This window comes from Candoia aspera, chromosome 2, assembly GCF_035149785.1.
Source record: "Candoia aspera isolate rCanAsp1 chromosome 2, rCanAsp1.hap2, whole genome shotgun sequence".
Lineage (NCBI taxonomy): Eukaryota > Metazoa > Chordata > Lepidosauria > Squamata > Boidae > Candoia > Candoia aspera.
In genome coordinates, this window is record NC_086154.1 from 145,234,231 (window position 1) to 145,261,650 (window position 27,420).

Sequence of the window (27,420 nt, forward strand, 5' to 3'; positions counted from 1 at the left end):
AAGCAGCTCTGTGGTTGAGGTTCTAACTGGGCTAAACAGCAACCACTTGTCCAGTTACCCAAATACTTGTAGTAAGATGGGAAACTACCTTAAACAGAGCAACTCATTAATCTATCCAGCCTAAGACTACTAATACTAACAGGCAGTATTTTCACAAATACATTTTTGCAGCTCTACTTGGAGGTGACAGAGGATGAACTAAAGAACTTCTGGATACAGAACAGTTAAGAATCAATACTAAGCAACCAGATAGAGAATTTGTTGCTCTTAGCCCCAAAACAAGCATATGTAGGCAAGTAAGTTAATTAAAATATTTGGGGATAGTAATTTTATAATCTATTTAGTTCCACAAAATATTATGAATCAACTTGGATATAAGAAATAACCCTTTGTCTTTTTTGGTTGCAACACACTGCCACTCTTCTCTGGCTCTGTCACCAGATCTGGCAGAATACTAAACTAGTTACTTAAATAGAAAAACCAAGCAAAAGCCTTAGAAGCTCATTCCTTCCCTTTCACCTCTGAAACGGTTTGCGACCTTAACTGAAAAATAAAATAAAATAAATTTAAATTCATTGTACATGGAAATAAATTCTACTTAAGTAGATGCAGCTAACACAATATTTAGACTAAACATTTCTGAAGTCAAATCAAATGAAATATATTCAAATAAGAAAAGATAAAGATCTATTTTTAATTGCTTTGTACTGGTAATGGCATAAGAAATTCTGCAAAAAAAATACAACATATTCCAAGTCTCAATACAGCACTAACTAAAAAGCATTCTCTTGCAATGACCATTCAACAAGTTGCCCAATGTGATAGCTATCTATTCCTCGTGTCTTCAGTCTGGCCACAGTGTACATAATTGTGGAGCCATCCAACCCTCACAACTTCCCTCAAGACAAGGAAAAACAAAATGAATTACCTTTCAAGCTGTGTCAGATCCCACAGCAGAAAATAATGAGGCAAAACCTCAAACAAGTGTAGTAATAATCTTTGTTATCCTTATAAAAGGCAACCTGTGGAGCTGTTTCTATTCCAAATGTTCAGGTCAGTCTTCAGATTCAGTTGCATTTGCACTACTTAGTTCACTAGTAGTGCATTAACTGTAACTGCCTCAACTCTACTCACCACATACTGCTAATTGAGCAGCATTATCCTCGCTCAATTTTTCCCTCACCATCACAAGCCACATTATTCTAATATTGCTTCTTCATAAAATGACATTGGACAAATACGCTCATTCTCTTCATTTTGGTCATGATTCCTTCCTAAATAAACTGTACACATCCCTGATTATTTTTTCTCTTGAGTTCTGAGGTCAAACACTCTGCTAAGCCATGATTTGCTTAACCACAGTTGACTGAATAAACCACAGTTGATTGGTTTCTTATAACATGCTAAGCCATAAAACATGGTCTACAAACCATAATAAGAGTTCTCACAATAAACCACAATGTAGTTTGATTTTATTCCACCGTTTCATAAACACAGTCTCATATTACAGAAGTCCATTAAGATTACAGAAGCCTTTTACCAAGGAAGACTCCAAATCAGACTAACCAATATTCCAAGACACAGGACTAAATCTCTGGGTTTCTTTGTGTTTTGTGTATTACGCATTTTAGTGCTGCACATGGTCCACTTGTCAAAGATACATAAGCTGAGCTGGTGAGGACTCAACCCTATCCAGAGCAATCATGAGAAGACTGTCCAGAGCGAGGTACTATTGGCTTAACATTTCCAATGCTTCCCAAGCCTTTTGTCTTTGCTTACATAGCTATATTTCACCAAACCTGAAGTTTCAGATATGCCCAGTTCTTGTTTGCTGGGACACTGCCCTCCCAAACCTCCTGCCCCAAATCTCTACATTCTAATATGTATATCACAGCAACCGTGATCTTCAAAGATCCAACATCCCCTGCTACTCATAAGCTCCCAGCTCAACTGTCGCAGGCCAACAGCATGTTACTACAAACTAAAAGGCTGGGAGGATCGCTCCCCCACACGTAGGCAATCTCGTTTCAGGATCTCTCTTCTCTTCCCCGCCCCGCCCCGCCCACTCCCATGCCAGGGGCCAGAATGTATCCAGGTATTTCTCACCTGGCCTGTGCTTCGTCCAGGCTCTGATCGGTGATGGCCATAATCTGCTGCAAGATGTCACCCGTGTCCTGAAGTCCGGGGGCTGCCTGGGGCTGGGGTGGGCCTGGAGGCGCTTGGAGTCTGTGGGGCGAGGGATCTCCGGCGGCCCCGGGAGGAGGCTGGAGACCCGCCAGCAGCCGGGATGCCTCTTCCATGGCAGAGGCGGGGGATAAGGGCAGCGGAGGGAGGGAGCCGCCTCGGGCGCGGCGGGAGGGAGACGCGGGTGGCTGCTCGAGCCCCTCGCCTCTTTTCCCCCCAACGTACACACACACACACACACTCACGACTGACACAGAACAGGCCCCACAGCTCCTCACTCGGGCCCGCTCCGCCCCCGGCCCCCGCCGCGCGACGGGGCTCCGCCTCCTCAACTGTCGCCTGGCGCAGCGGCCCAGCTCCTGGAGCTGCCCGCCCCCTTCCGGGACAAAGCCAGTCTCTCGGCGGCTTCCACACAATTGGCGCCTCCGGGAAGGGAGGCGGAGCTAAAAGCGGTTAACTCCCTGCTCCAGGCTCGAGACCAGTTCAGCCCGCCCCCCAGCGCGCGCGCCCCTCTGCCTAGGTTGCGTCCCGCCTTGAAAGCTGGGTGGGGGGCGCGCGTTGTGTCGCGTCCTCAGTCCTCAATCGTCACAATCGCGAAGGTTACAAAGTTGAGCGTTTCCACCTCCTGGCGTGCAGTTTATTTTTTTTCCCTTCTGGATTACAGTTTCTTCGGGTCAGTGTCAGCCAAACGACTTTCACCGGACACCGACCCCTGTCGCCTCAGCTCCCACGGGAGAATGAAACGGTTTCCCAACCGCTGCTTCTCGCGTCAGAAGGATCGTTTCCTCAGGGGCTGACCCTTGACTTACGCGGCTTCAGCTTGAACTGCCCCTCAAGGAAAGAGCCGCCTCCCGCCACGACAAATCGAAGGGGCTGCTCCTACTACCCTCAGCTCACGCCACGGATTCGACTTTTCCTCCAACCCGATTTCATCTCCCAAACAGGCTTCCCACATTACTGCCTTTCGAGGGCAGTTCAGCAATTCACAAAGTTAAAATAACGACAGATGAATGTAACGTGATTAAAAGCTGGGAGGCAGATGAAGGGCAAAATAGAAGGAGAGAAAAGAACTGAACCAATTCCAAAACCAAACGTCATGTGTTTTGTTAATGTAACAGACACATAGCCTTGGAGGGAGACGCCTGAGAAGGACCTTTTTCTCTTAAAAGAAGCCCTAGACATATTTTAAACACATAAGTCAATGCTATCACTAAGATAAAGTTTGAATAACAGCAGCATCATGGAAAGCAATGTTTTAGAAAGTTTATTATGGAGTCATTGCCCATAACCAACTGGCAGCTTTACCTTAAAATATGCTTTGGTGCATTGAACAATTCCTTAAATGGTGTTAAGCTAAAAATGTGGGGACATTTTGGCAGCATAATATTATATTATGCTTAAGCTCTGAACTAAATTTTCTTTTTAAAAATATTTCTTATTAAAAGTTTTAACTACAATAGTAAAAGATAATACAAACTAAAAAGAAAAAAATAGAAAACTGTAAAAGGTGCAAGAAAGCAAAAAAACAGAGAAAGAAAAAAATTAGAAAACTTCCCACCCTCATCATGAGTATAAACAGTTTCACTATCTCTTCACCTCCTCTTAATTAACAGATACAAAACTCCATCCCATAATGCAACTCTTAACTATAGGCAAGCAACGTCTTTTCCAGTCCAGGGGTCAACAAAAATCCAAACAGAACCCTACAAATATAAAACTCATCATTCCATATCTCAGCTCTTAACTTTTTTTTTTTTTAAAGGTATGACATAGCAGTTCAGTGTTCATGCTGCTTTTTTCTTGCTGGGAAATCCTATAAGCAAATCCAATACACAACGTCTTTTCCGGTCTAGATGTCAGCAAGTCCAGAAAGAACCACATTTGTAAGTCCAGCAAGAAGAAATTATTCCAATTGCTCTTTGGGATTGGTGTTTTTATTTCCTTCTTAATTTTTAAAGCCTCATCCTTTTTTTCTTTTTTGTATATCCAATGACAAATTCTTGTTCATGTTATTCTCCACAATCATGTCAGGTAAGTTTTGTTCCAAATTTTTTTCTATAACAGCTTCTTCTGGGAACAGACTGTTCATAAGAGCACCCAACATAGCTGACACTGTTGATTCAAGGTCCTGTTGCAATTCCTCAAAAATATCTCTGAACGCCATTATAAGTTGCTTATCTTGTTATGTCTCCAATATCGAAAATAATTTTTCTTTCCCATGAAAATGCATTATTCCAACATTTTCTGAGCCCTTAATCCGCTTAAAACTTTCTATAGCCAAAACCTTGTCTTGCTTTTTGCCATTTATTTTAAATTCTTAAAGCTTATAAAGATACAGTTTCATTTTCTTACATTAAGGATTGAAGGCATTCACTTGGTGTTTCCAGCCTTGTCATTTTGAAGGTGTCTAACTTCTTTAAAGCAGTTAATAAGCAATTTCTGAAAGTGGTTAGGAAACGAAATGCAAACTTAGTGTCCTTTAAAGGCTCCAACTGCGGCTGGAGCAAGAATGGCAAATTCCCTCATCTGGTTCTCTCACCCAGGGCCGCAAGTGGGTGGGGGGGGGGTGCCAAAATGGGCGTGGAATCCATGTTTGCCCCAGGTGACACAGTTGCGGCCCTGCTTCCACCTTCTGGAGACCACTACTTTGCAGTCCCCTCATGAGGAGCAACCGTAAGGAGCACAATGTGGGCAATCTCTTGTCCTCTCTTTCTCCAGAGAGGGTCGAAGGAGCCGATCTACTCATCAACTCATTTTTAGCCACAATCGTCGGCTCCACTGTTCCCCAGAGTCCGCCATGTTCCTGAAGAAGTCCTGAACTAAATTTTCTTACTAATTCTTAATACAGACCTTTTTATGAGTATATAAATAAAATACTACTAACTAGATTATAGATTTTACTAACTAGTAATAAAATACTCTCCGCAAAGGATCGTTACCTTGTCGTGGTGCTGGAGCTTGAGCACCTCAATGATGCCATGAGCTAAACCGTGAAGGGCCACCCAAGACGGGAAGGTCATGACAGAGAGGTCAGACTAAATGCGATCCCTGGGGAAGGTAATGGCAACCCACCCCAGTATTCTTGCCGTGAAAACTCAATGGATCAGTACAACCAGAGATATGTCGGTATACCATCGGAAGATGAGACCCCCAGGTCGGAAGATGGTCAAAATGCTACTGGGGAGGAACAGAGGATGAGCTCAACTAGCCCCAGTCGTGATGACGCAGCTAGCTCAAAGCCGAAAGGACGGTTAGCGGCCGACGGTGCTGGTGGTGAACGGCGAATCCAATGTTCTAAGGATCAACACACCATTGGAACCTGGAATGTAAGATCTATGAGCCAGGGCAAATTGGATGTAGTTATTGGTGAGATGTCAAGATTAAAGATAGACATTCTGGGCATCAGTGAACTGAAATGGACTGGAATGGGCCACTTCACATCAAATGACCACCAGATCTACTACTGTGGACAAGAGGACCACAGAAGAAATGGAGTAGCCTTCATAATTAATAGTAAAGTGGCTAAAGCAGTGCTTGGATACAACCCCAAAAACGACAGAATGATCTCAATTCGAATTCAGGGCAAGCCATCTAACATCACAGTGATCCAAATATACGCCCCAACCACAAATGCTGAAGAAGCTGAAGTAGAGCAGTTCTATGAGGATCTGCAGCACCTACTGGACAACATGCCTAAAAGAGATGTTATTTTCATCACAGGAGACTGGAATGCTAAGGTGGGCAGTCAAATGACACCTCGAATTACAGGTAAGTATGGCCTGGGAGAACAAAACGAAGCAGGACATAGGCTGATAGAATTTTGCCAAGACAATTCACTCTGCATAACAAACACTCTCTTCCAACAACCTAAGAGACGGCTTTACACATGGACTTCACCAGATGGACAACACCGAAATCAGATTGATTACATCCTTTGCAGCCAAAGGTGGCGGACATCTGTACAGTCAGTAAAAACAAGACCTGGAGCTGACTGTAGTTCTGATCATGAACTTCTTCTTGCACAATTTAGGATCAGACTAAAGAGATTAGGGAAGACCCACAGATCAGCTAGATATGAGCTCACGAATATTCCTCAGGAATATGCAGTGGAGGTGAAGAATAGATTTAAGGGACTGGACTTAGTAGATAGGGTCCCGGAAGAACTCTGGACAGAAGTTGGCAGCATTGTTCAGGAGGCGGCAACAAAATACATCCCAAAGAAAGAGAAAACCAAGAAGGCAAAATGGCTGTCTGCTGAGACACTAGAAGTAGCCCAAGAAAGAAGGAAAGCAAAAGGCAACAGCGATAGGGGGAGATATGCCCAATTAAATGCAAAATTCCAGAGGTTAGCCAGAAGAGATAAGGAATTATTTTTAAACAAGCAATGCGTGGAAGTGGAAGAAGACAATAGAATAGGAAGGACAAGAGACCTCTTCCAGAAAATTAGAAACATCGGAGGTAAATTCCAGGCCAAAATGGGTATGATCAAAAACAAAGATGGCAAGGACCTAACAGAAGAAGAAGAGATCAAGAAAAGGTGGCAAGAATATACAGAAGACCTGTATAGGAAGGATAACAATATCGGGGATAGCTTTGACGGTGTGGTCAGTGAGCTAGAGCCAGACATCCTGAAGAGTGAGGTTGAGTGGGCCTTAAGAAGCATTGCTAATAACAAGGCAGCAGGAGAAGACGGCATCCCAGCTGAACTGTTCAAAATCTTGCAAGATGATGCTGTCAAGGTAATGCATGCTATATGCCAGCAAATTTGGAAAACACAAGAATGGCCATCAGATTGGAAAAAATCAACTTATATCCCCATACCAAAAAAGGAAACACTAAAGAATGTTCAAACTATCGAACAGTGGCACTCATTTCACATGCCAGTAAGGTAATGCTCAAGATCCTGCAAGGTAGACTTCAGCAGTTCATGGAGCGAGAATTGCCAGATGTACAGGCTGGGTTTAGAAAAGGCAGAGGAACTAGAGACCAAATTGCCAATATCCACTGGATAATGGAAAAAGCCAGGGAGTTTCAGAAAAACATCTATTTCTGTTTTATTGACTATTCTAAAGCCTTTGACTGTGTGGACCATAACAAATTGTGGCAAGTTCTTAGTGGTATGGGGATACCAAGTCATCTTGTATGCCTCCTGAAGAATCTGTATAACGACCAAGTAGCAACAGTAAGAACAGACCACGGAACAACGGACTGGTTTAAGATTGGGAAAGGAGTACGGCAGGGCTGTATACTCTCACCCTACCTATTCAACTTGTATGCAGAACACATCATGCGACAAGCTGGTCTTGAGGAATCCAAGGCTGGAGTTAAAATCGCTGGAAGAAACATTAACAATCTCAGATATGCAGATGATACCACTTTGATGGCTGAAAGTGAAGAGGAACTGAGGAGCCTTATGATGAAGGTGAAAGAAGAAAGTGCAAAAGCTGGCTTGCAGCTAAACCTCAAAAAAACCAAGATTATGGCAACCAGCTTGATTGATAACTGGCAAATAGAGGGAGAAAATGTAGAAGCAGTGAAAGACTTTGTATTCCTAGGTGCAAAGATTACTGCAGATGCTGACTGCAGTCAGGAAATCAGAAGACGCTTAATCCTTGGGAGAAGAGCAATGACAAATCTCGATAAAATAGTTAAGAGCAGAGACATCACACTGACAACAAAGGCCCGCATAGTTAAAGCAATGGTGTTCCCTGTAGTAACATATGGCTGCGAGAGCTGGACCATAAGGAAGGCTGAGCGAAGGAAGATCGATGCTTTTGAACTGTGGTGTTGGAGGAAAATTCTGAGAGTGCCTTGGACTGCAAGAAGATCAAACCAGTCCATCCTCCAGGAAATCAAGCCAGACTGCTCACTTGAGGGAATGATATTAAAGGCAAAATTGAAATACTTTGGCCACATAATGAGAAGACAGGACACCCTGGAGAAGATGCTGATGCTAGGGAGAGTGGAAGGCAAAAGGAAGAGGGGCCGACCAAGGGCAAGATGGATGGATGATATTCTAGAGGTGACGGACTCGTCCCTGGGGGAGCTGGGGATGTTGACGACCAACAGGAAGCTCTGGCGTGGGCTGGTCCATGAAGTCACGAAGAGTCGGAAGCGACTAAACGAATAAACAACAACAATAAAATACTACTAACTAAAGTGATCTGCCTATGAAAAATCCACTATTGGATATACTTTTTCATAGACAAATCACTTTATAAGCACTTTCATAATCATTATCCATCCTACACTCCTAGACAAACAATATTAGAGAAAACATAACTACAGAAAGAAAACAGACCTATTACATGAGCTGAGTAGTTAGTTATTTGCAAATTCAGTAATGCCTTCAGCTTCTAATGATAAAGATTCCCTTGAGTCCATGCAGTGGTTTTGCTTTGACAACAATATGGAATTGAGTTTCCATTATTTTCTTCCAGGATGTTTTTTTAAAACTCTTTTAATGTGATTTTTTTCCTTTTTAATGTGTTGTTATAAGTCTTGATACATTGTATTATTTCAGTACAGTGAAGTTCATATAATATAATTAAAGATTACAGTATCGACATTTTATTATTTAGATAACTTAAAGTATTGAAAGAAATAAGATACTCTATCAAAATTAGTTACAATTTAGGATATCAGTATTAAAAGTATTAAAATTATTATAATAACATTGTTTAGCTTTTTTATTCAAAGTTGAATGAAGTTCAGCTTCTCCATATAGCCAACAATCCCGGGGTTTCCTGGTGATCTCTCATGAAAGTACTAACTAGGACTAACTTTTGCTTAGCTTTTTCAAGATCAGCTAAGGCCAGCCAGGTGCACCATATATTTTGTACTTCTGCAATAACAAGTTCAGCCTGCTAATACCTCTCTTACGTTGCTGTCTAGTCACACCAGCACTTATGCCTGAGCCTCAATAATAAATAGAAGAGTCCTGCCCTGTCTGAACAAAAGGCATCTTGTTTCTTACAGAAAGCCTCCAAGCAGAGTAAGAGGGCAAGAGCTGTCTTTTACTAATCTTATATCCCCAGTAATTTGTATTCCAAACTTTTCCTTTAGTTCTAGAAGTAATAAACAGCCATCAGGACAAACACATACTGGCTGAGTTCATGTTAAATTATTATGTCATATTTTTCAGTGTGCTGTCGGGCTATTGTTGGTGGTTAATTCTAGTTCATAGCTTAGAAACTGTAAATCCAGGAAATAGTAGCTTATTCAACAAATCATGAATAATCAGACTATGGACTTAGCTATTGATATTCATTAATTTCTAAAATCCTCTTTCAAAATCATCTAACACAGTGGTTATTAACACATTATGTAGTAACAATTCCCCATGAGGGGGAGATGGGCGGTGAATAAATTTATAAATAAATAAATAAAAATAGTTGTTTCCTTAAAGCACTTTTAACATAACTTTTTAGTCAATAAGATTCCCAAAATTACTTATATAGGATAGTTTTATCATTATGACTGTCCATGCTGTCAGGCTAACAAACTAAAAGACACACGACATACAAGAAATGGTCCAGGAGGGAAAAAAATTCCAAGATACCCAATTTTAGGTTATGGACACATGACAAACTGGACCACACCATAGTTCAGAATGGTGTATGAACCCACCCCATATGGCTAGTTTATAGTTCAGTGTGGTATGTAAACTTAGAAAAATCCATTATTTGAATAGATTATGGTTAAATTAATCACAAGTAAATGAGGTACCTTTGAAGATCACACGAAACTTCAGGTGGTATGACATGTAGCAGGTAAAAGCCACCACAAGCACATAGTACCTGTTCTGTGGGCTCTGCACTGGTTCCCAATAGATTTCTGAATGCAGTTAAAGATCTTGTTTTAATCTATTAAGCCAGGTGGAACTGGTCTGTCTGATATGTTTCTCATAGGAGAAGCTATTAGTAGTCCTTCATTTCAGTGTTTTTCAGAGGTGATTGCCTCTGTCCTATAGAATAGCCTTGCCCCGAAGCCAGGCTGGCACATCCTGACGGTATTCTAAAAAGTTGGCTAAGAACTTTTTGGTAATGATGGAGTGGGTGCCTTTTTATTGTAGTTTGTTAGACTGGTTATGAGTTTTTATGTTAATGTTAATTGTGAAGTTGTTATGACTCATTATGTTACCACCAGGAATCTATTATGTGATTATGGTGCTGGACAAAAATTGCAAATAAATAACTCAGCCAGATGGGAGAAACAGTTCAAAGAGTCTAATGGAATGATTGCCACTGGTTGAGAGATGGTGACAGATAGCTGATTTTACAGCAGAATCATGGAATTGCTCTACTTCCCTTTGTAGTTGATTAGACTAAATATATTTAGGTAACTGCCTTGGCTAGACAGTTGGATTTGCTAACAGGGAGACAATAAAAGCATACACATTTTCCTTATAAACTGAAGTATTAAGAGGTCTATGTAACCATATAGGGCCCCTGAGGACCACGAAAGAGATATCAGCATACTGAGCCCCAGGGATTACAAATGAAAAAATAATAGACCTAATATGGTAATTGAACAGACTATCTTAGAAAAGGACATGACACTGGGCCACTGAAGTACAAAGAGTCCATACTGCAAGATTATGTAGTAAGTCTCACATGTGACATATAAAAAATATAAATATGCATTTATAAGGAAATGGGCCTTTTTGAAGACTCACTGAAGTTTCCTGATTTTGCCTGCTCTATAATATTAACTTTTCCGTATTGTAAAATTTTGAAAAAGTTTATTTTTTCAAAATATGATGTGTTTTCTGGCTTATTTGACTTTTTGAATTACATGTCACATTTTCTTAATAAGAAAATAAGGTGGTTTCTTATATGCATTTATCTGGGAATAAGTCAAATTGAATGAAATAAGATTTGCTTCAGAGTACAAATGCATATGCATTATTTGAGTCTTATTTCTAAACAGCAGCATTACAAATATCGTAATACCAGATCTGCCCTGATTATAGCCATTTCAGGCGGCTTTTTATTTATAGCACATCTTATTCAAGTCTAGTCAATTTCACTGAGTAAGCTTCAGTGACAATATTTTTTTCTTATTCAGATGTGCTTTCTAGCAACATCAGCAGTTCTAATTTGATAAAGTAATTATGTTATTTTGGCAACCATGTATGTAACAGGGAATAAATGTTCTGAGATATGGTCTGATCACCCTCTTCCTCTTAATATTTCTCAGAAAATATGTGAACAGTTTACCAAACTGACTAACAATAACACCAAACATAAGAGCATATATTTAGCAACCAAGAATAAAGGGTCCCTAACAGAAATTTAAGTAGTCAATATCTTTACAAAGGAAATCTCACACATTATATCAAATCAAACCCATACTCTCAAATATGCACTAATCATCTGTATTCTTGATACAGTTTTATAACTAATACTACTGCCATATTCTATTCTTCAAACCCATGGTAGAAAAAAAGATGATAAAGTATATAAATATTTTAAAAACTTTGGATCAAAAGGATTCTTCGTCCCAGAACAATATTAGAAAACCAGGTGGCAACAAAGGTTACCTAATGCCTAGACTGGGGGTGCAAAAAGTAGAACCTGAGGACTGTATGCAGCTGCCAGAATCCTTTCGGTAGCCCTCACAGTCAACCCTCCACCCCACCCCCATGGTATTTTTTGCCCTTTTTTTAGTTTTGGGAGGCTGAAGAGCAAAATGAGTGCCATTATAAAGGCTTAGAGGATCCATTTCACCACCATTCCCAACTAAATCCCTTGCTTTTCCTACTTGTAGTATGTGGTTTCGACATGGTATACAAAGCCTGTGCAGTTGAACGCTCTTGCTATAGGTTATAGTAGATATTAATACATTCACAGTATCCTAAATGCTTTTTGAAAGTACGGGTTCATTTGCCCAAGCCTAGTCAGTGTGAAAATGCAATATTAATTTTGAGTTTTAGGGTCATTTTAGAACATTGCAACCAGACTTTAAAAAACTTTAAAATGCAAAAAGAAAAAAGATTTAACTTTTAATAGCAAATCTAACAATACAAGACAGGACTCAAAACGTTCATCCAATCCAACAGAAAAAACTGTTGGGAAAATGTAAAATTTGTTACATAAATTAATAAATAATGCAAGATGTGATGTTGCCATGTTGATGGATGGATGGATGGATGGATGGATGGATGGATGGATATATATATATATATATATATATATATAATGAGAGAGAGAGAGAGAGAGAATCAAAGCCACTGTCCTGGACAAAACTCAGAGCATCCAGGAGTACATCAGTAAGGTGGCATTTAAAGGTGAGCTGCTGAGAGAATGCCTGAGGCAGCAGCAGACATGGAAGGAAGATCAAGCAGAGGAAGTGCCATGGCAAGACAAGACCCTGCATAGGATGTACCATCGACAGATAGCTGAGGTGGCTGACCTTGGGAAATCCTAGCAGTGGCTGGAAAGGGCTGGGCTAAAAGACAGCACTGACGCACTGATCATAGCAGCACAAGAACGGGCACTAAGCAACAGACCATAGAAGCAGGGGTCTACCACACTAGGCAGGACCCAAGGTGCAGACTGTGCAGAGAGGCCTCAGAGGCAGTCCAACACATAGTGGTGGGGTGTAAGATGCAGGCAGGAACAGCACACACTGAACAGCACAACCAAGTAGCTGGCATTGTGTACAGGAACATCTGCACAATGTATGGGCTAGACCCTCCCAAGTCCAGATGGGAGATTCCACAGAAGGTTGTGGAGAATAACAGGGCTAAGATCCTATGGGACTTCCAGATCCAGACAGACAAACAGGTACTGGCTAATCAAACAGACATCGTAGTAGAAAAGGACCAGAAGTAGTGATAGATGTAGCAGTGCCAAGTGACAGCAACATCAGGAAGAAGGAGTATGAGTAGCTGGAGAAGTACCAGGGCCTGAAGGAAGACTTAGAGAGGATGTGGAAAGTGAAGGCCAAAGTGGTCCCAGTGGTGGTAGGACACTTGGGGCTGTGACTCCCAAGCCGGGAGAGCGGCTCCAAGAGATCCCAGGAGCAACATCAGAGCTCTCTTTCCAGAAGAGTGCAATGCTAGGAACAGCTAAGATTCTGCGCAGAACCCCCAAACTCTTCTACCAGAGGCCAGGTAGAAGACCCGAGGTTGAGGAAGACACATGCCACCCATAGGGGTGAGAAGGGAATTTTATTTATATATATATATATATATTCCTACATCAATTTAAGCTATCTGGTAAAAAATATTATTTAGTCCAATTTTGTTTCCAGTAATAGGTAGCAAGTTTCAGATAAAGCTGAAGGATATGCTTATCTTACAAATAGAATAAAAACATAATTCTACCAAAATTTAATAAATATAAAAATACTGAATTTTTACAAGAGGTTGACATCAAAATTAAAATCACAACTAAAATGTAATTCCATTACTATAGAGGAGTAATTTCTTAATATCAGGACTTAAATTTTACTGCTTGTATTATGATGCTTTGAACATGCTAATATTTTAATGTGTTGCTTTATTAGTTTATTTCCTTATTGTATACTATTATAATATACATGCAATAAAATATTTGGGCAGAAAAAGGTAGAAACCATATCCTACAAATAAATTTGCAGTAAGATATTTACAAAGATTATCTAATACAGTTATGAATTATTCCTATACATGATTCCTCCATGTTCTTCATTCTTTAACAGGGAAGTGCCAGTACTTACTGAGTCTATTAAAATGTATTTTCTTCCTTACTCATTTTCATTCCTCCTTTGTCATTCATCACTATATTCAATCCATACATTATGCCTGGTCATGCTATTATAATAGCTATTTCAGGGTGGAACCCATGCTTCTTACATTTCCACATCCCCCCCCCCCAAATTTGGGAGATCTCTCATTTAGACCACATTTTTTTAAATGTCTCAAATTTTGCCTATTACTTGTATATGCTTGGCACAGACATACAACAGTTAAATGTTGCATATTTCTATGTAGTTCAGTGAATCCAGATTTTTTTTAATATAAACAATATTTTGAGTTATAAAGGAGCACAGCTGATCTATTAATTCACACTAACTCAGGTCCAGTTCTTATTGTGAGAATGGAGAAAGCTAACTATTATAAACATGAAGGCTTGATTGATTGAGAGCATTACTCGTGGTTATTGTTTTCCCTATAGATTTGAAGCTTGAGTCAGTTCAATCAATAAATGCACCAATATTAATAGGAAGGTACAGCACTCTGCCTGGAAACCAAACATTATCCTCTGCAAAGAAGCCTGGAGTGTGCTGGGAACTCATTCAGCAACTACTTCTGCTGATTCCATGAAATTTTCTACACATGAATATTCACAGACCTTTAGCTCAAAACGGTAACAGGGACTGCAGTTTTGCACATAGTTAGGCTACTGAAATCCTGTTAAAATAAATGAAAATTAAAATAGTTGGGTTCAAGGCATATTCTTCATATTAGAAAATGTATGCTACATGGTCCATCAAGTGCAGGTGTAGATATGGAAAATGTATGAATATCTTTCAGGAAGAAGGCATTTTGAATCAAGTTACTATTTATATGAGGGTGGGAGAGAGTAACAATCATAGTTTCAAGCTAAATACATATGTTCAGTTCCTGAATTCACTTACTAGGTTTTAAACAGAACCTGTCAGCTCTCTGCATGTACATCACTTCATATTAAATCAAGCTGTAATAGTCGTAACAGCAATAATATATGAAGCAGTTGTGAATTAGATTAGATTTTGGCACATTGTTTAGTAATGAGAATGTTTAACCTTGGGATGAAAGCAATCAGGTGGGGTGAATTTTCTGTCAAACCCAAGGTTACAAAACCTTTTAAACCACACGTTTGAAGTCATCTAGTTAGCTTGATAACATGCTGAAAACTAGAGGGTGCAAGGCTATCAAAATGATTCTGATGTAATGGTTATGTTGGTGCAGGTCAATTGAATTGCTAAAGGTAGATGAGAATAGTGAAGTGCAAGAACTGGGCTGATGGATGAATGATGGTAACAATACAATAAAAAGGGCAGGGGGAAGAACTAGCAGGACTGATGGATGAATGATGGTGAACAGAATACACCTCAGGTGAGTGGAGAAAGTGAATGGTTGTCAAATTACCAAAGAAGAACAATGGTGCTGATTGAAACCGTCTCCGGCAAGGTCTTTTGCATCCTGCCCAGGGGACTGATGGTTGCAGTGGACAAATAACTATGGGAAGCGGGTTTTTGCCGTGGATGTTCATGCAGTGAACAAATCTTCACATTATTCAACATCACTGAACAAAACAACACATTCAGATGACTAGTGCTAAGAAACTACACTGACTTCACCAAAGCTTTTGACAGAGTCATTATGGGAAATAGTAAAAGGATATGGTATCCCCCAATGCTTTGTCAATCTTTTTTTGGAATCTTTATCTGAACTTCAGCTGCTGTGTGAAAAGTGGTAATGGCTTCATCATCATCAACACAGCAAAGCTGCATTCTTTCTCCATTCCTGTTCCTTCTAGCTGTGGACTTTATCATGAAGCTAACTGGCTTTATGATGAAGTCCAGTCAGTGCAGGCTTACAGATCTGGAATTTGCAGATGACATAGCACTGCTAGTGGAATCAAAGAAACATCTACAGGAAGTGACTGCTAATCCAGAAATGGAAGCCAGAAAAACTGGGCTAAATAGTGAAAAATAACGACCATACAAGCTGATAATGCTCAAGGTTGTCAAATACCAATGTGCCACAGTTTACCTACCTAGGAAGTATAATCTGTCATGATGGAGGCATTATAGTAGATGTTAACTACAGGAATGAAAAACATCAGCAATATTCCAACAAATATGCCCAATGCGTCTTCACCACCTATTGAGACTGGAATAAAAGTCAACTCTTCAATACTATCATTCTGCCAACAGCAATATACCCCAACGAAACTTGGAAGATGACAACGTGGAAAGCACAAAAATTTCAATGTATTCCAACAGTGATGCTTATGAAAGATCCTTGACATCAGCTACTGTGATCTAATAATGAGATTGTCCAAAAAAGCATCCTTCACAAGCTGCAGGATATTGTGAGAGACAGCAGGGTACACTTTGCTGGTCACATTCCACACTTGCCAAACAAACACCTTTCCAGGACAGCTATGTCCTGGATGCCACCTGGAGGGAAGAGAAAGAGAGGCAGACAACCCAAGAAGTGGCACAAAACATTAGAGAAGATCTGCAAAACAGGAGAATTGCCTGGGAAGAAGTGGAAACCGCCACAGCTGATCAGGTTGGTGGGAGAGTAATCATTGTCCAAAGCGCTCTACAGCAGAGGCAGACCTAAAGGGCACAATTCATGAGCCCGGGACTGCCTGCAGGGTGCTTGGGAAAACATTACTTTATGCGCAAAGTAAGTATGACTTTCTTTCCAGAGTTTTGGGTAGATGGGGGTACATAATTATTTATTTCAAATAATTTGATCACGCCTTTTATTTAAAAAGTGCTCAAAGCAGTCAGTCTGCAGTAATTACCAATTTCTTTCTTAAAACCAGGAAAATAGATGAAATGCCAGAGTGTGGACTGTGTTTTCCCAGCATATACTGTATGCATGTTTTAATCTGCCAAAAAGGAAAAAAAAAATGGAAGTTTTGGACATGTTGCTAAGTAGTGGGTGGGGGCTGTTTTTGCTTCTGTGCAAAGATGTTGCATTAGACTATTGTGTCCCCTGTTTAACTCAGACTTTCTCATTTCTTAAAAGGTAGAATGGACGCAATTAATTTTACAGCAGGTGAAGATCGCTTTTGTTTCCATGATCTGTTATATTCAAATATTCGGCAACCTCCCTGCACACAGTAATACAGCATACAATAACAGAAAGAAATCAGGTCTAGAACTTTTCATCCATATATACAAAGACGTTTTCTCCTACCTTAGGAATATGTTCCTCTCGGAGTTATAATACAATAAGCACACATCTACAGCAAGAGCTGCCACTCTGCAAATGCTCTCAAACTCTGAGAACCATTCTCACACCCACAATTGTCATCAATGTAGTCACAGACAACTACATAAACCTCATAGAACTACAGATAGTCCTCGCTTAATTACCACAACTGGGACTGAAATTTCGGTTGCTAGGCAAAGTGGTCATTAAGCAAATTTGACCCAATTTTACAACCTTTTTTGTGGCAGTAATTAAGCAAATCACCTCAGGCTTTAAGTGAACCACATGGTCATTAAGCGTGGTCCTCACTGATTTTTCTTGCCAGAAGCTGATCAGGAAGGTCAAAAATGGCGATCATGTGACCACGGGATACTGTGATGGTCATAAATGCAAACTGGTTACCAAGCGCCCAAATTGTGATCGCGTGATTGTGGGGATGCTGTGACGGTCGTAAGTGTGAGGACCAGTTGTAAGTCAGTTTTTTCAGCCCTGTCGTAAGTCCAAATGTCAATAAACAAATGGTTGTTAAGCGAGGACTACCTGTAATACAAAATTCTGCATTCAGCCGGTGGCCTACCCCCATCCCTTTCTTTCTCACATTTGTTTTCATGGATCCCGCTTCCCAGATAAAAAACTTGTTAACTCTACCCCTCTGTTCTACTAAAACCCTGTGCAAAGACACCGTAGCACTACGTCAGCTTAGCAACTGCAAAGGGAGAGGAAAGGCAAAGAGCCAAGAAGCCAAAATTGGTAGGAGTTCCTGCCAACAGGAAAAACTGTCTGTCCCTAGTTTACAGGGGGCCAACACTGAGTTGTGTTGAGCCACAAGTGAGCTAGGAATAAAGCAACTCAGCTCACCAGTTTAATGTGAACTCATAGGGACATGGTACCAGTCTGGGAGCAGTGCCAAAGCCCTCTGTGGAAATGGCCTCACTCTGTTCTGCACAAGGATCAGAATGAGGCAATATGGGCTGCACTGCAGCAGCTAATAGCATTTTCAGGCAGCTACTAATAACATTTGTTCATATCCCATGGAATTGCATGTATTTTTTAAGGAACGATATCCCTCATTTTGCAGATTGAAGGCATTCAATCTACTTTACTGTACTTCACTTTGCACATGCAGTGAATAGATCTTATTTGTTTAGATATAACCCCAATTACATCGTAAATACACTTTCTACCCTGTTAAACCTATTCCCCTCTGAATGGGAACAATAACAACACTGCAACATCTCTGGATATATATTAACATTAAGAAAAACTCATTGGGAAATATAAAAAAAGGTTATTATTTCTATGGAATTTACTTTAAACAGTAAATGGAAAATAGAGTTGGTGGGATGGGGATACTAGCTCATTGTGAAGATCTTATTTTATTTTTATTGACTGTTTAAGAGTAGCCGTTTACAAGGATATAATAAGCAAAGGACAGTCACATTTTGTGAAAAGAAAAGTGATCCAGAAACATTTAGTAAACCTAGCAATTACAGAGCAATTTCCATAAAGAATAAATATACTGTAGAATAAAAGATAGCCTTGTGTGGTACAGAGTGGTAGGCAGCAGCATTGCAACCAAAAACTCTCCCCACAACCCAAGTTCGATCCCAGCAGAAGCTGGATTCTCAGGTAGCTGGCTCAGGTCGACTATGCCTTCCATCCTTCCGAGGTTGGTAAAAGGAGTACCAGCTTGCTTGCTGGGGAAGGTGATGACTGGGGAAGGCAATGGCAAACCACCCTGCCCTATAGTCTGCCAAGGAAACATTGCGAAAGTGGCGTCCCCCCAAAGGGTCAGACATGACTCGGTGCTTGCACAGGGGACCTTTCACATCACACAGAATAAAAGATACAGCTAAAGATACAGTTAGTTCCAAGTAACAGTGAGGATTAATATTTTTAATTTACCTTCCCCAGGAATTGCATTTAGTCTGACCTCTCTGTCATGACCTTCCCGTCTTGGGTGGCCCTTCACGGTTTAACTCATGGCATCATTGAGGTGCTCAAGCTCCAGCACCATGACAAGGTAATGATCCTTTGCTGAAGGCTGTGTGCTGACCTAAAGATAAAACCCTGTGATAAATACTTAGACTGTGTAGTTTGCAAAGAATGCAAAATACTAAAAGCTCCTGTGAGTAAGCACAGTGACAGAGTTACTAGATCTTTGGAAACTTTGCACTTCAACAATTGAGAAATGATCTCAATTCGAATTCAGGGCAAGCCATCTAACATCAGAGTGATCCAAATATACACCCCAACCACAGATGCTGAAGAAGCTGAAGTAGAGCAGTTCTATGAGGATCTGTAGCACCTACTGGACGACATGCCTAAAAGAGATGTTATTTTCATCACGGGAGACTGGAATGCTAAGGTGGGCAGTCAAATGACACCTGGAATTACAGGTAAGTATGGCCTGGGCGAACAAAATGAAGCAGGACATAGGCTGATAGAATTTTGCCAAGACAACTCACTCTGCATAACAAACACTCTCTTCCAACAACCTAGGAGATGGCTTTATACATGGACTTCACCAGATGGACAACACCGAAATCAGATTGACTACATCCTTTGCAACCAAAGGTGGCGGACATCTGTACAGTCGGTAAAAACAAGACCTGGAGCTGACTAGTTAGTTCAGATCACGAACTTCTTCTTGCACAATTTAGGATCAGACTAAAGAGATTAGGGAAGACCCACAGATCAGCTAGATATGAGCTCACTAATATTCCTAAGGAATATGCAGTGGAGGTGAAGAATAGATTTAAGGGACTGGACTTAGTAGATAGGGTCCCGGAAGAACTCTGGAGAGAAGTTCGCAACATTGTTCAGGAGGCGGCAATAAAATACATCCCAAAGAAAGAGAAAACCAAGAAGGCAAAATGGCTGTCTGTTGAGACACTAGAAGTAGCCCAAGAAAGAAGGAAAGCAAAAGGCAACAGTGATAGGGGGAGATATGCCCAATTAAATGCAAAATTCCAGAGGTTAGCCAGAAGAGATAAGGAATTATTTTTAAACAAGCAATGCGCGGAAGTGGAAGAAGACAATAGAATAGGAAGGACAAGAGACCTCTTCCAGAAAATTAGAAACATCGGAGGTAAATTCCAGGCCAAAATGGGTATGATCAAAAACAAAGATGGCAAGGACCTAACAGAAGAAGAAGAGATCAAGAAAAGGTGGCAAGAATATACAGAAGACCTGTATAGGAAGGATAACAATATCGGGATAGCTTTGACGGTGTGGTCAGTGAGCTAGAGCCAGACATCCTGAAGAGTGAGGTTGAATGGGCCTTAAGAAGCATTGCTAATAACAAGGCAGCAGGAGACGACGGCATCCCAGCTGAACTGTTCAAAATCTTGCAAGATGATGCTGTCAAGGTAATGCATGCTATATGCCAGTAAATTTGGAAAACACAAGAATGGCCATCAGATTGGAAAAAATCAACTTATATCCCCATACCAAAAAAGGAAACACTAAAGAATGTTCAAACTATCGAACAGTGGCACTCATTTCACATGCCAGTAAGGTAATGCTCAAGATCCTGCAAGGTAGACTTCAGCAATTCATGGAGCGAGAATTGCCAGATGTACAAGCTGGGTTTAGAAAAGGCAGAGGAACTAGGGACCAAATTGCCAATATCCGCTGGATAATGGAAAAAGCCAGGGAGTTTCAGAAAAACATCTATTTCTGTTTTATTGACTATTCTAAAGCCTTTGACTGTGTGGACCATAACAAATTGTGGCAAGTTCTTAGTGGTATGGGGATACCAAGTCATCTTGTCTGCCTCCTGAGGAATCTGTACAACGACCAAGTAGCAACAGTAAGAACAGACCATGGAACAACGGACTGGTTTAAGATTGGGAAAGGAGTACGGCAGGGCTGTATACTCTCACCCTACCTATTCAACTTGTATGCAGAACACATCATGCGACATGCTGGGCTTGAGGAATCCAAGGCTGGAGTTAAAATCGCTGGAAGAAACATTAACAATCTCAGATATGCAGATGATACCACTTTGATGGCTGAAAGTGAAGAGGAACTGAGGAGCCTTATGATGAAGGTGAAAGAAGAAAGTGCAAAAGCTGGCTTGCAGCTAAACCTCAAAAAAACCAAGATTATGGCAACCAGCTTGATTGATAACTGGCAAATAGAGGGAGAAAATGTAGAAGCAGTGAAAGACTTTGTATTCCTAGGTGCGAAGATTACTGCAGATGCTGACTGCAGTCAGGAAATCAGAAGACACTTAATCCTTGGGAGAAGAGCAATGACAAATCTCGATAAAATTGTTAAGAGCAGAGACATCACACTGACAACAAAGGTCTGCATAGTTAAAGCAATGGTGTTCCCCATAGTAACATATGGCTGCGAGAGCTGGACCATAAGGAAGGCTGAGCGAAGGAAGATCGATGCTTTTGAACTGTGGTGTTGAGGAAAATTCTGAGAGTGCCTTGGACTGCAAGAAGATCAAACCAGTCCATCTTCCAGGAAAGAAAGCCAGACTGCTCACTTGAGGGAACGATATTAAAGGCAAGACTGAAATACTTTGGCCACATAATGAGAAGACAGGACACCCTGGAGAAGATGCTGATGCTAGGGAGAGTGGAGGGCAAAAGGAAGAGGGGCCGACCAAGGGCAAGATGGATGGATGATATTCTAGAGGTGATGGATTCGTCCCTGGGGGAGCTGGGGGTGTTGACGACCGACAGGAAGCTCTGGCGTGGGCTGGTCCATGAAGTCACGAAGAGTCGGAAGCGACTAAACGAATAAACAAGAACAACATAGATAATTCCCTTTAAAAAAGAACTACTGATAACTGCCATTAAAAGCTGGTTGCAAGTAATTTGTATCATTTGTTTCAACTGATATAAATGATACAGTCAGAGCATATATGGGTTTACTCAAGCCACCCACCTCCTGATTTGGGTGATGCTTACTCCCATGAAAAGGAGAGCGTTTGTCAATTAACCTTGGCTGGATTGTTGCTTTTTTAAACAATTTGTATAGATCATGAGGCCACTGATGTTGGATTTATAAACCAAACTGGAATATAAAATCTGTGCTGTCTTCAGAACATCTCTTCCATTCCAGCTATGAAACAGAAGCCAGAGTAATACATGTTGTAATAGATGTTGTATTACTGCGATATACACTATACCTATAATATATTTCATCCGATTTGCTGTCTCTGGATTATGGATCAGAGGGAGAAAAAGCATTGGATGTGTATTAAAGATTACATAGCTGCCCCAGATCATTCTCTGACCAGTCTGCTGTGCTTAAAATCAAAATGAACAGAGACTGGCAACAAAATTGCATTTGTCCATCTTTTTATTGCTATCTCACAAGTGCATTTCAAAGTAGCAATTCTCACTTCTTTGTGAGACTAGAAATAAGATATAGAGTCATTGTTCTTTATTAGAAATTATAGCACATTTTCCCTCACCCTTGCTTTCTACAGTTGAAGTTTTCCTGTTTTTTTCTTTGGAGCCTGCAGTAAGACAAGCTTGAACAGAACCAGGAAATAAGTGCCGTGGAACACAGAGGGAGGCAAAAAATCCAAACTTCAAAGGGACATAGTATATGTCATCTGTAACAGCCGCCAAACCTAATCCAGTTCCTAGTTAAGTAATGTCTTGTCAGCTTTCATATACTTTCCCCTTTTCCGGTTAATTCTCTAGGTGTTTTAGAACGCTATATTCCCTTTCCACATCGTGGAATGAAAAGGATATAGCCAAAGCATCTTTTCCTTGTTCATAGATAATCATGTATTAGCTGGATAATGAAATGAAGAAGAGTTAAATTGTAGGGCAATAGTTCACACTGATACTGCTGAGAGAGCAGAGAGAACCATCTTCTAGCTCTGTGATGAATTACCAGCGCTCATAGGAAATGGACAAGGGTATAATTAACAAGAGAATTCTTGCAGGTCAGCATAAAGGGAGGCATTTTATTTTCAGGTGGAAGCTGGAAGCCTGCAACTGACCACAGGACAAAGACCTGTATTTCCATCTGGTAGATCCACTCTTTTCCTTATGGTCGGAAGCACCCTTTTACCTCCAGGAATCTCTATCATTTGGATAAATTCTGGAAAAGCAGGATTGGGTTTTGACGCTGACATCAAAATGTATTGTATATGCTTTTTTGATGCAATTGATCCATGCAGTTTGTTAGGATTGCCATACTGGATAATTACGGCCATCATGAGAAATGATGCAATACACCATCTCAACAAGCACATCTTGCTCCATGCTTGTGCAGACTGGGAATGTGTTTGGATGGGCTTTTTCTTTCCTGCCCTAGCAAAAGATCCAGGCATGTCTAATGCAGATGTGCAGTGTACTGTATGTGACTTTAATTAATTGAATATGAAATTAAAATTTGGTATTAGGGAGTTTTAATTCCACATTCAAGGCCATGCTGCATAAACAAAAGGTAAGTTGAACTGGATTGGACATGGTGAGAGTTATTCATATAGCTCCCTTGCCCTAGCTCTGTCCTCACATCAGGGCCTCCATCTTGACACCAGCCAGCCACTGAAGCAGGCTGAGGCTACGTCAAAGAATCCAGCAGGAACTTAATGTTTTCCAGTTGAAAACAGAGTGAGCCCTCCTCTGTGTGAATACACTATGTTACATGAAGGAAGAGACTGAGGAAGGTTGGTGACTTGGGTGGCTTTAACTGGCCATGGCAGGACCATGGGGGGTCTTACCTTGTTTGAATCTCCTTGAGTCCGAGGCAGAGGAGGCAGGCACCTGTGCCTTCCTTGCCATTTCTGCTTTGGCTGCCAGGGAGAAGGGGACCTTGCCCAGCAGCCAAAGATTTCTTATTTTGGATCCAGTAGGAATATTCCACAAGGTCAGTATCCTGACCAGCAATCTCCACCACAAAGGTAAGGGTCGGGATCATCACAGTGAGCAGTGGTGGCAAGGGATCCACACTTAAGCATCCTGCTCCCTGCTTCCCCAACAGCAACCACCAAAACCATGCCCTTGCTTTGGAACATTGTGAGGGCAGCACTCTTCTACTTTCTGAAGGACAGAAGGAAAACACATTGTCAGGGGAGAGGGAAAGCCAAGAGAGACGTTTGGGGAAGGGTGAATCCTTACTGTACTCAAATTACCATGAATTTTCATCAAGCCTAGGGTGTGGCGCCAGTGGCTTTCAGATAGCATACAGCATTCCCCAAACTATTTTGCAAACCCCAAGGACTCCTGCCTAAATTGCTGCTGAAATAAGAGATACTGTTTTCCATGGAAAACTAAGCTTCCTTTTTTCTACAGTTTTTATATCCCCCCTCCCGCTTTTTCCAATTCTTATATGTTTAATGTTTTGCAACTGCAATCCTTGACTAAGAAAATAATTGCCATCTCCAAATCAATCCCATTTGAAGATTACTTTCAAGGCTATGGGTTTTCACTATGGCAATCTCAACTTCAAACTGATTGTTATGTCAAATAACTTTTTTTTTTAGGTCATGTGTTACTTCTATCACGAAGGCACACATCTCTCTCTCTCTCTCACACACACACACACACACACACACACACAATCAGAATATATGACCATCTAGTGGCAGTAGTTCTCCCGTTTCAGACTGCAGCTTTTTGTATTTGTTATTCTTCATACTAAGTGACACTTCAGCCTTTGATCTTATGTGTGCACTCTGCCCTTAAAGGGGAAAAACAGGCTATTGTCACCACAGTAGCATTTCTACAGTTTTTATTATGCATGTTTTATAATCACAATAATAGTATAAAAGGAAATGTCTTTTCCACTATGGAAAGATAACCTATCTGCACAGAATTTAAATCATACCAATTTTGTTGCTTAGACACAAAGGGGAACGACTGCATCTTTCCAACATACTCATCTTCAGGACAGAATAAGAGGTATAGCTAAACCACCCACAAAATCCCCTCACTGGATGACAATCCACCATTACAGGCAGAAAATAACCTTGTTCTGCTGCCCTTTCCAGTTTTTGTAAGATGCATACATTATTTATTGAAAAGAAAAAGAAATGATATGAAAGATTTGTTTGTTCGTTTGTTTTTTCAGAAAATAAGAAATGCATGCAACAGGTTTTACCTTGCTTTTTTAGTGGAGAATGGGAAGAAGGAATAGGTTTTGGACCGATTCTGTTTAGGTTGGATCTTAAGATAGAATTAAGGTGCAGAAGGAATGTTATGTAGAACCTGTCATGTCACAGGTGAAATAGTGAAATAAATTGGGGGTACAATGGGGAGACCCTTGGGGTATAATCTAGCACAATTTATTGAGTCAGGGTACAGTTTATTGGAATTTACTTATTTTCAAGCTCAAGTACAGCTTACCACAAAGGTTCAGTAAAATACTGCAAGGTATATAGCTTGGATTTTAGAGTTTCCAAATAGCTGGTAAAAACAATCCTAGAAGAATATTAATTCCGGATAGGACAGGATAGGATGCCATAGTCCCTTTCAAGCTTTACCCACTATCTCATCTGCTTGTCATCTATTAGTCACTGTATATAAAGTAATTTATCATCGATTACATCCTTCCTTTCTTCATAATATTCTTTGCCATCATTTTGCTCCCCCCCCCCCAAATTTGTTTTTATGGAATGGTTCCTGTTGAAGTAGATTATCCCCAAATCCATGACAAACTTGCACTTATGATTACTACATTATAGTAAGGCGCACAACATTTGTGTTTTTTCGGAGTTGGTTATCACAGTGAGTGTTTTTTTAAAATGACATGAGAAGCTTAAACCAGTAAAAGATTATTGAGCAATATTGCATTCTTTGTCCTAACAAATACAAGGAAATGAGAGGAGTATTTATTGAGAATTATGTGGAAACTTTGAAATAGTCCTTCAAACCTTTCCAATATGGAAAATTTGAAAGATTTCCAGCATCTGACTCTTCCTTTTGGCACTTCCATTATCCACCTGCCACTGGAGCAAGAAAGGATGATTATAGGAGAAAATCATGGAGAACAAATCCTAAACAATCGTTTCTAATCTATCTACCCTGAGAGAATAGAGGCAGCTGCCTCTGGTTTATAGTTCAACAGTACTTGACTACCTTATCTACCAACAGGGTATCATTACGTTCCCCATAAAGTATAAAAAGATAACAGCTGCCAAAAGTAATTGTTCCCCAACTGATGTTATAGTAGCTGTTTACTATGCATGCTTAGATGCTTTCCTAGCACGGGGATGGCAAACTGGCTGCCTGCAGGCTAGCTCCAGCCCAGGAACAGCGACATTATCCAGCCCCTGGTAGCCCTTCCTAATTTTAATCAAAGTAAAAAACTTGGATTCATTTCCAAAGATGCTAGCTAAAGACACTGCATTTTAAAATTGCATCTTTTGGATTTTGTATGTACTGTCCCAGCTAAAACCAAGTTCATGTACTTTTAAGGTCAGTGGTGCAATGAGGGCCTCAGCGCCAAAATTCAAGACTGTGTAGTTAGATCATTGCCAAATGATCATCTACGGAGCAACAGGTGATGGGGTCAGTTGCAAACAGGTTCGGCATCAATTTCTAGACTAACATGCCATGCCAAGGCCTACTGGGGCTGTTACTGTAAGACATAAGGCATTCTGCAAATTTTACACGTTTTACTGTACATTATAGTCAAGACAACTGATTGATGCTCATTTCATTTAATTTGCTTAATCTGAAACATATAATTTGTTTTTACACAAATTATTTTTTTTTCAAGGAATGCAAGAACATCCTAAGGGAATGCCCCAGTAGGACCAGGATCTAACATTATTCACCTGCACCACTATGTAAAGCCCGTACAGCTAAGCAGTAGGAACTGTATCTGAGTGTTTCCAGATACTTTTGGGCAACAGGGCACTCCCAGTAATACAGAACAACAGTGTATGGAACGTTATTGTTACTTTGAGATAGCCTTGCAACAATACAAGACATATAAATATAATCATATTAAGGATGGAAGCAGAAGATTAGTGGCTTGCCTAATAAATTCATGACAGAGGAAAAAGTGCTAGATGAGACCACTTTAACTAACAACATCATTATCCTCAGTGCTTTTGCAAGACGCACCTAATGCCATGAACCTTAAAGGTGGGACTTAGATGCTTTAAGGGTAATGAAGATGACTACAGTTGCAGCTACCCAGCCTGGCACATACTCAGTGCATTGAGAAATAATGATACACAAAATAACAGGAGGCAATACAACAACTTTCTCCAACCTGCTGCTCTCTAGATGTGTTCGAGTTTGCCAATAGTTAGGGGATTTACAATTCGAACACATTGGGAAGCCCAAGAATGGGAAGACTGCAATATGTAATCAGAAAAA

The 27,420-nt window shown here is 40.5% G+C and overlaps 1 protein-coding gene across 1 annotated transcript in view; it reads right to left on the reverse strand.

Moving 5' to 3' along the window:
• Positions 1-2,487, reverse strand: part of PBX4 (PBX homeobox 4) — a 38,984-nt gene extending 36,497 nt beyond the window's left edge. Inside the window, exon 1 of the mRNA XM_063293997.1 lies at positions 2,107-2,487. Coding sequence (XP_063150067.1) covers positions 2,107-2,300 — 194 coding nt within the window. The 5' untranslated portion in view covers positions 2,301-2,487. The remainder of the gene's footprint in view (positions 1-2,106) is intronic.
• Between the last annotated feature and the right edge of the window lie 24,933 nt (positions 2,488-27,420).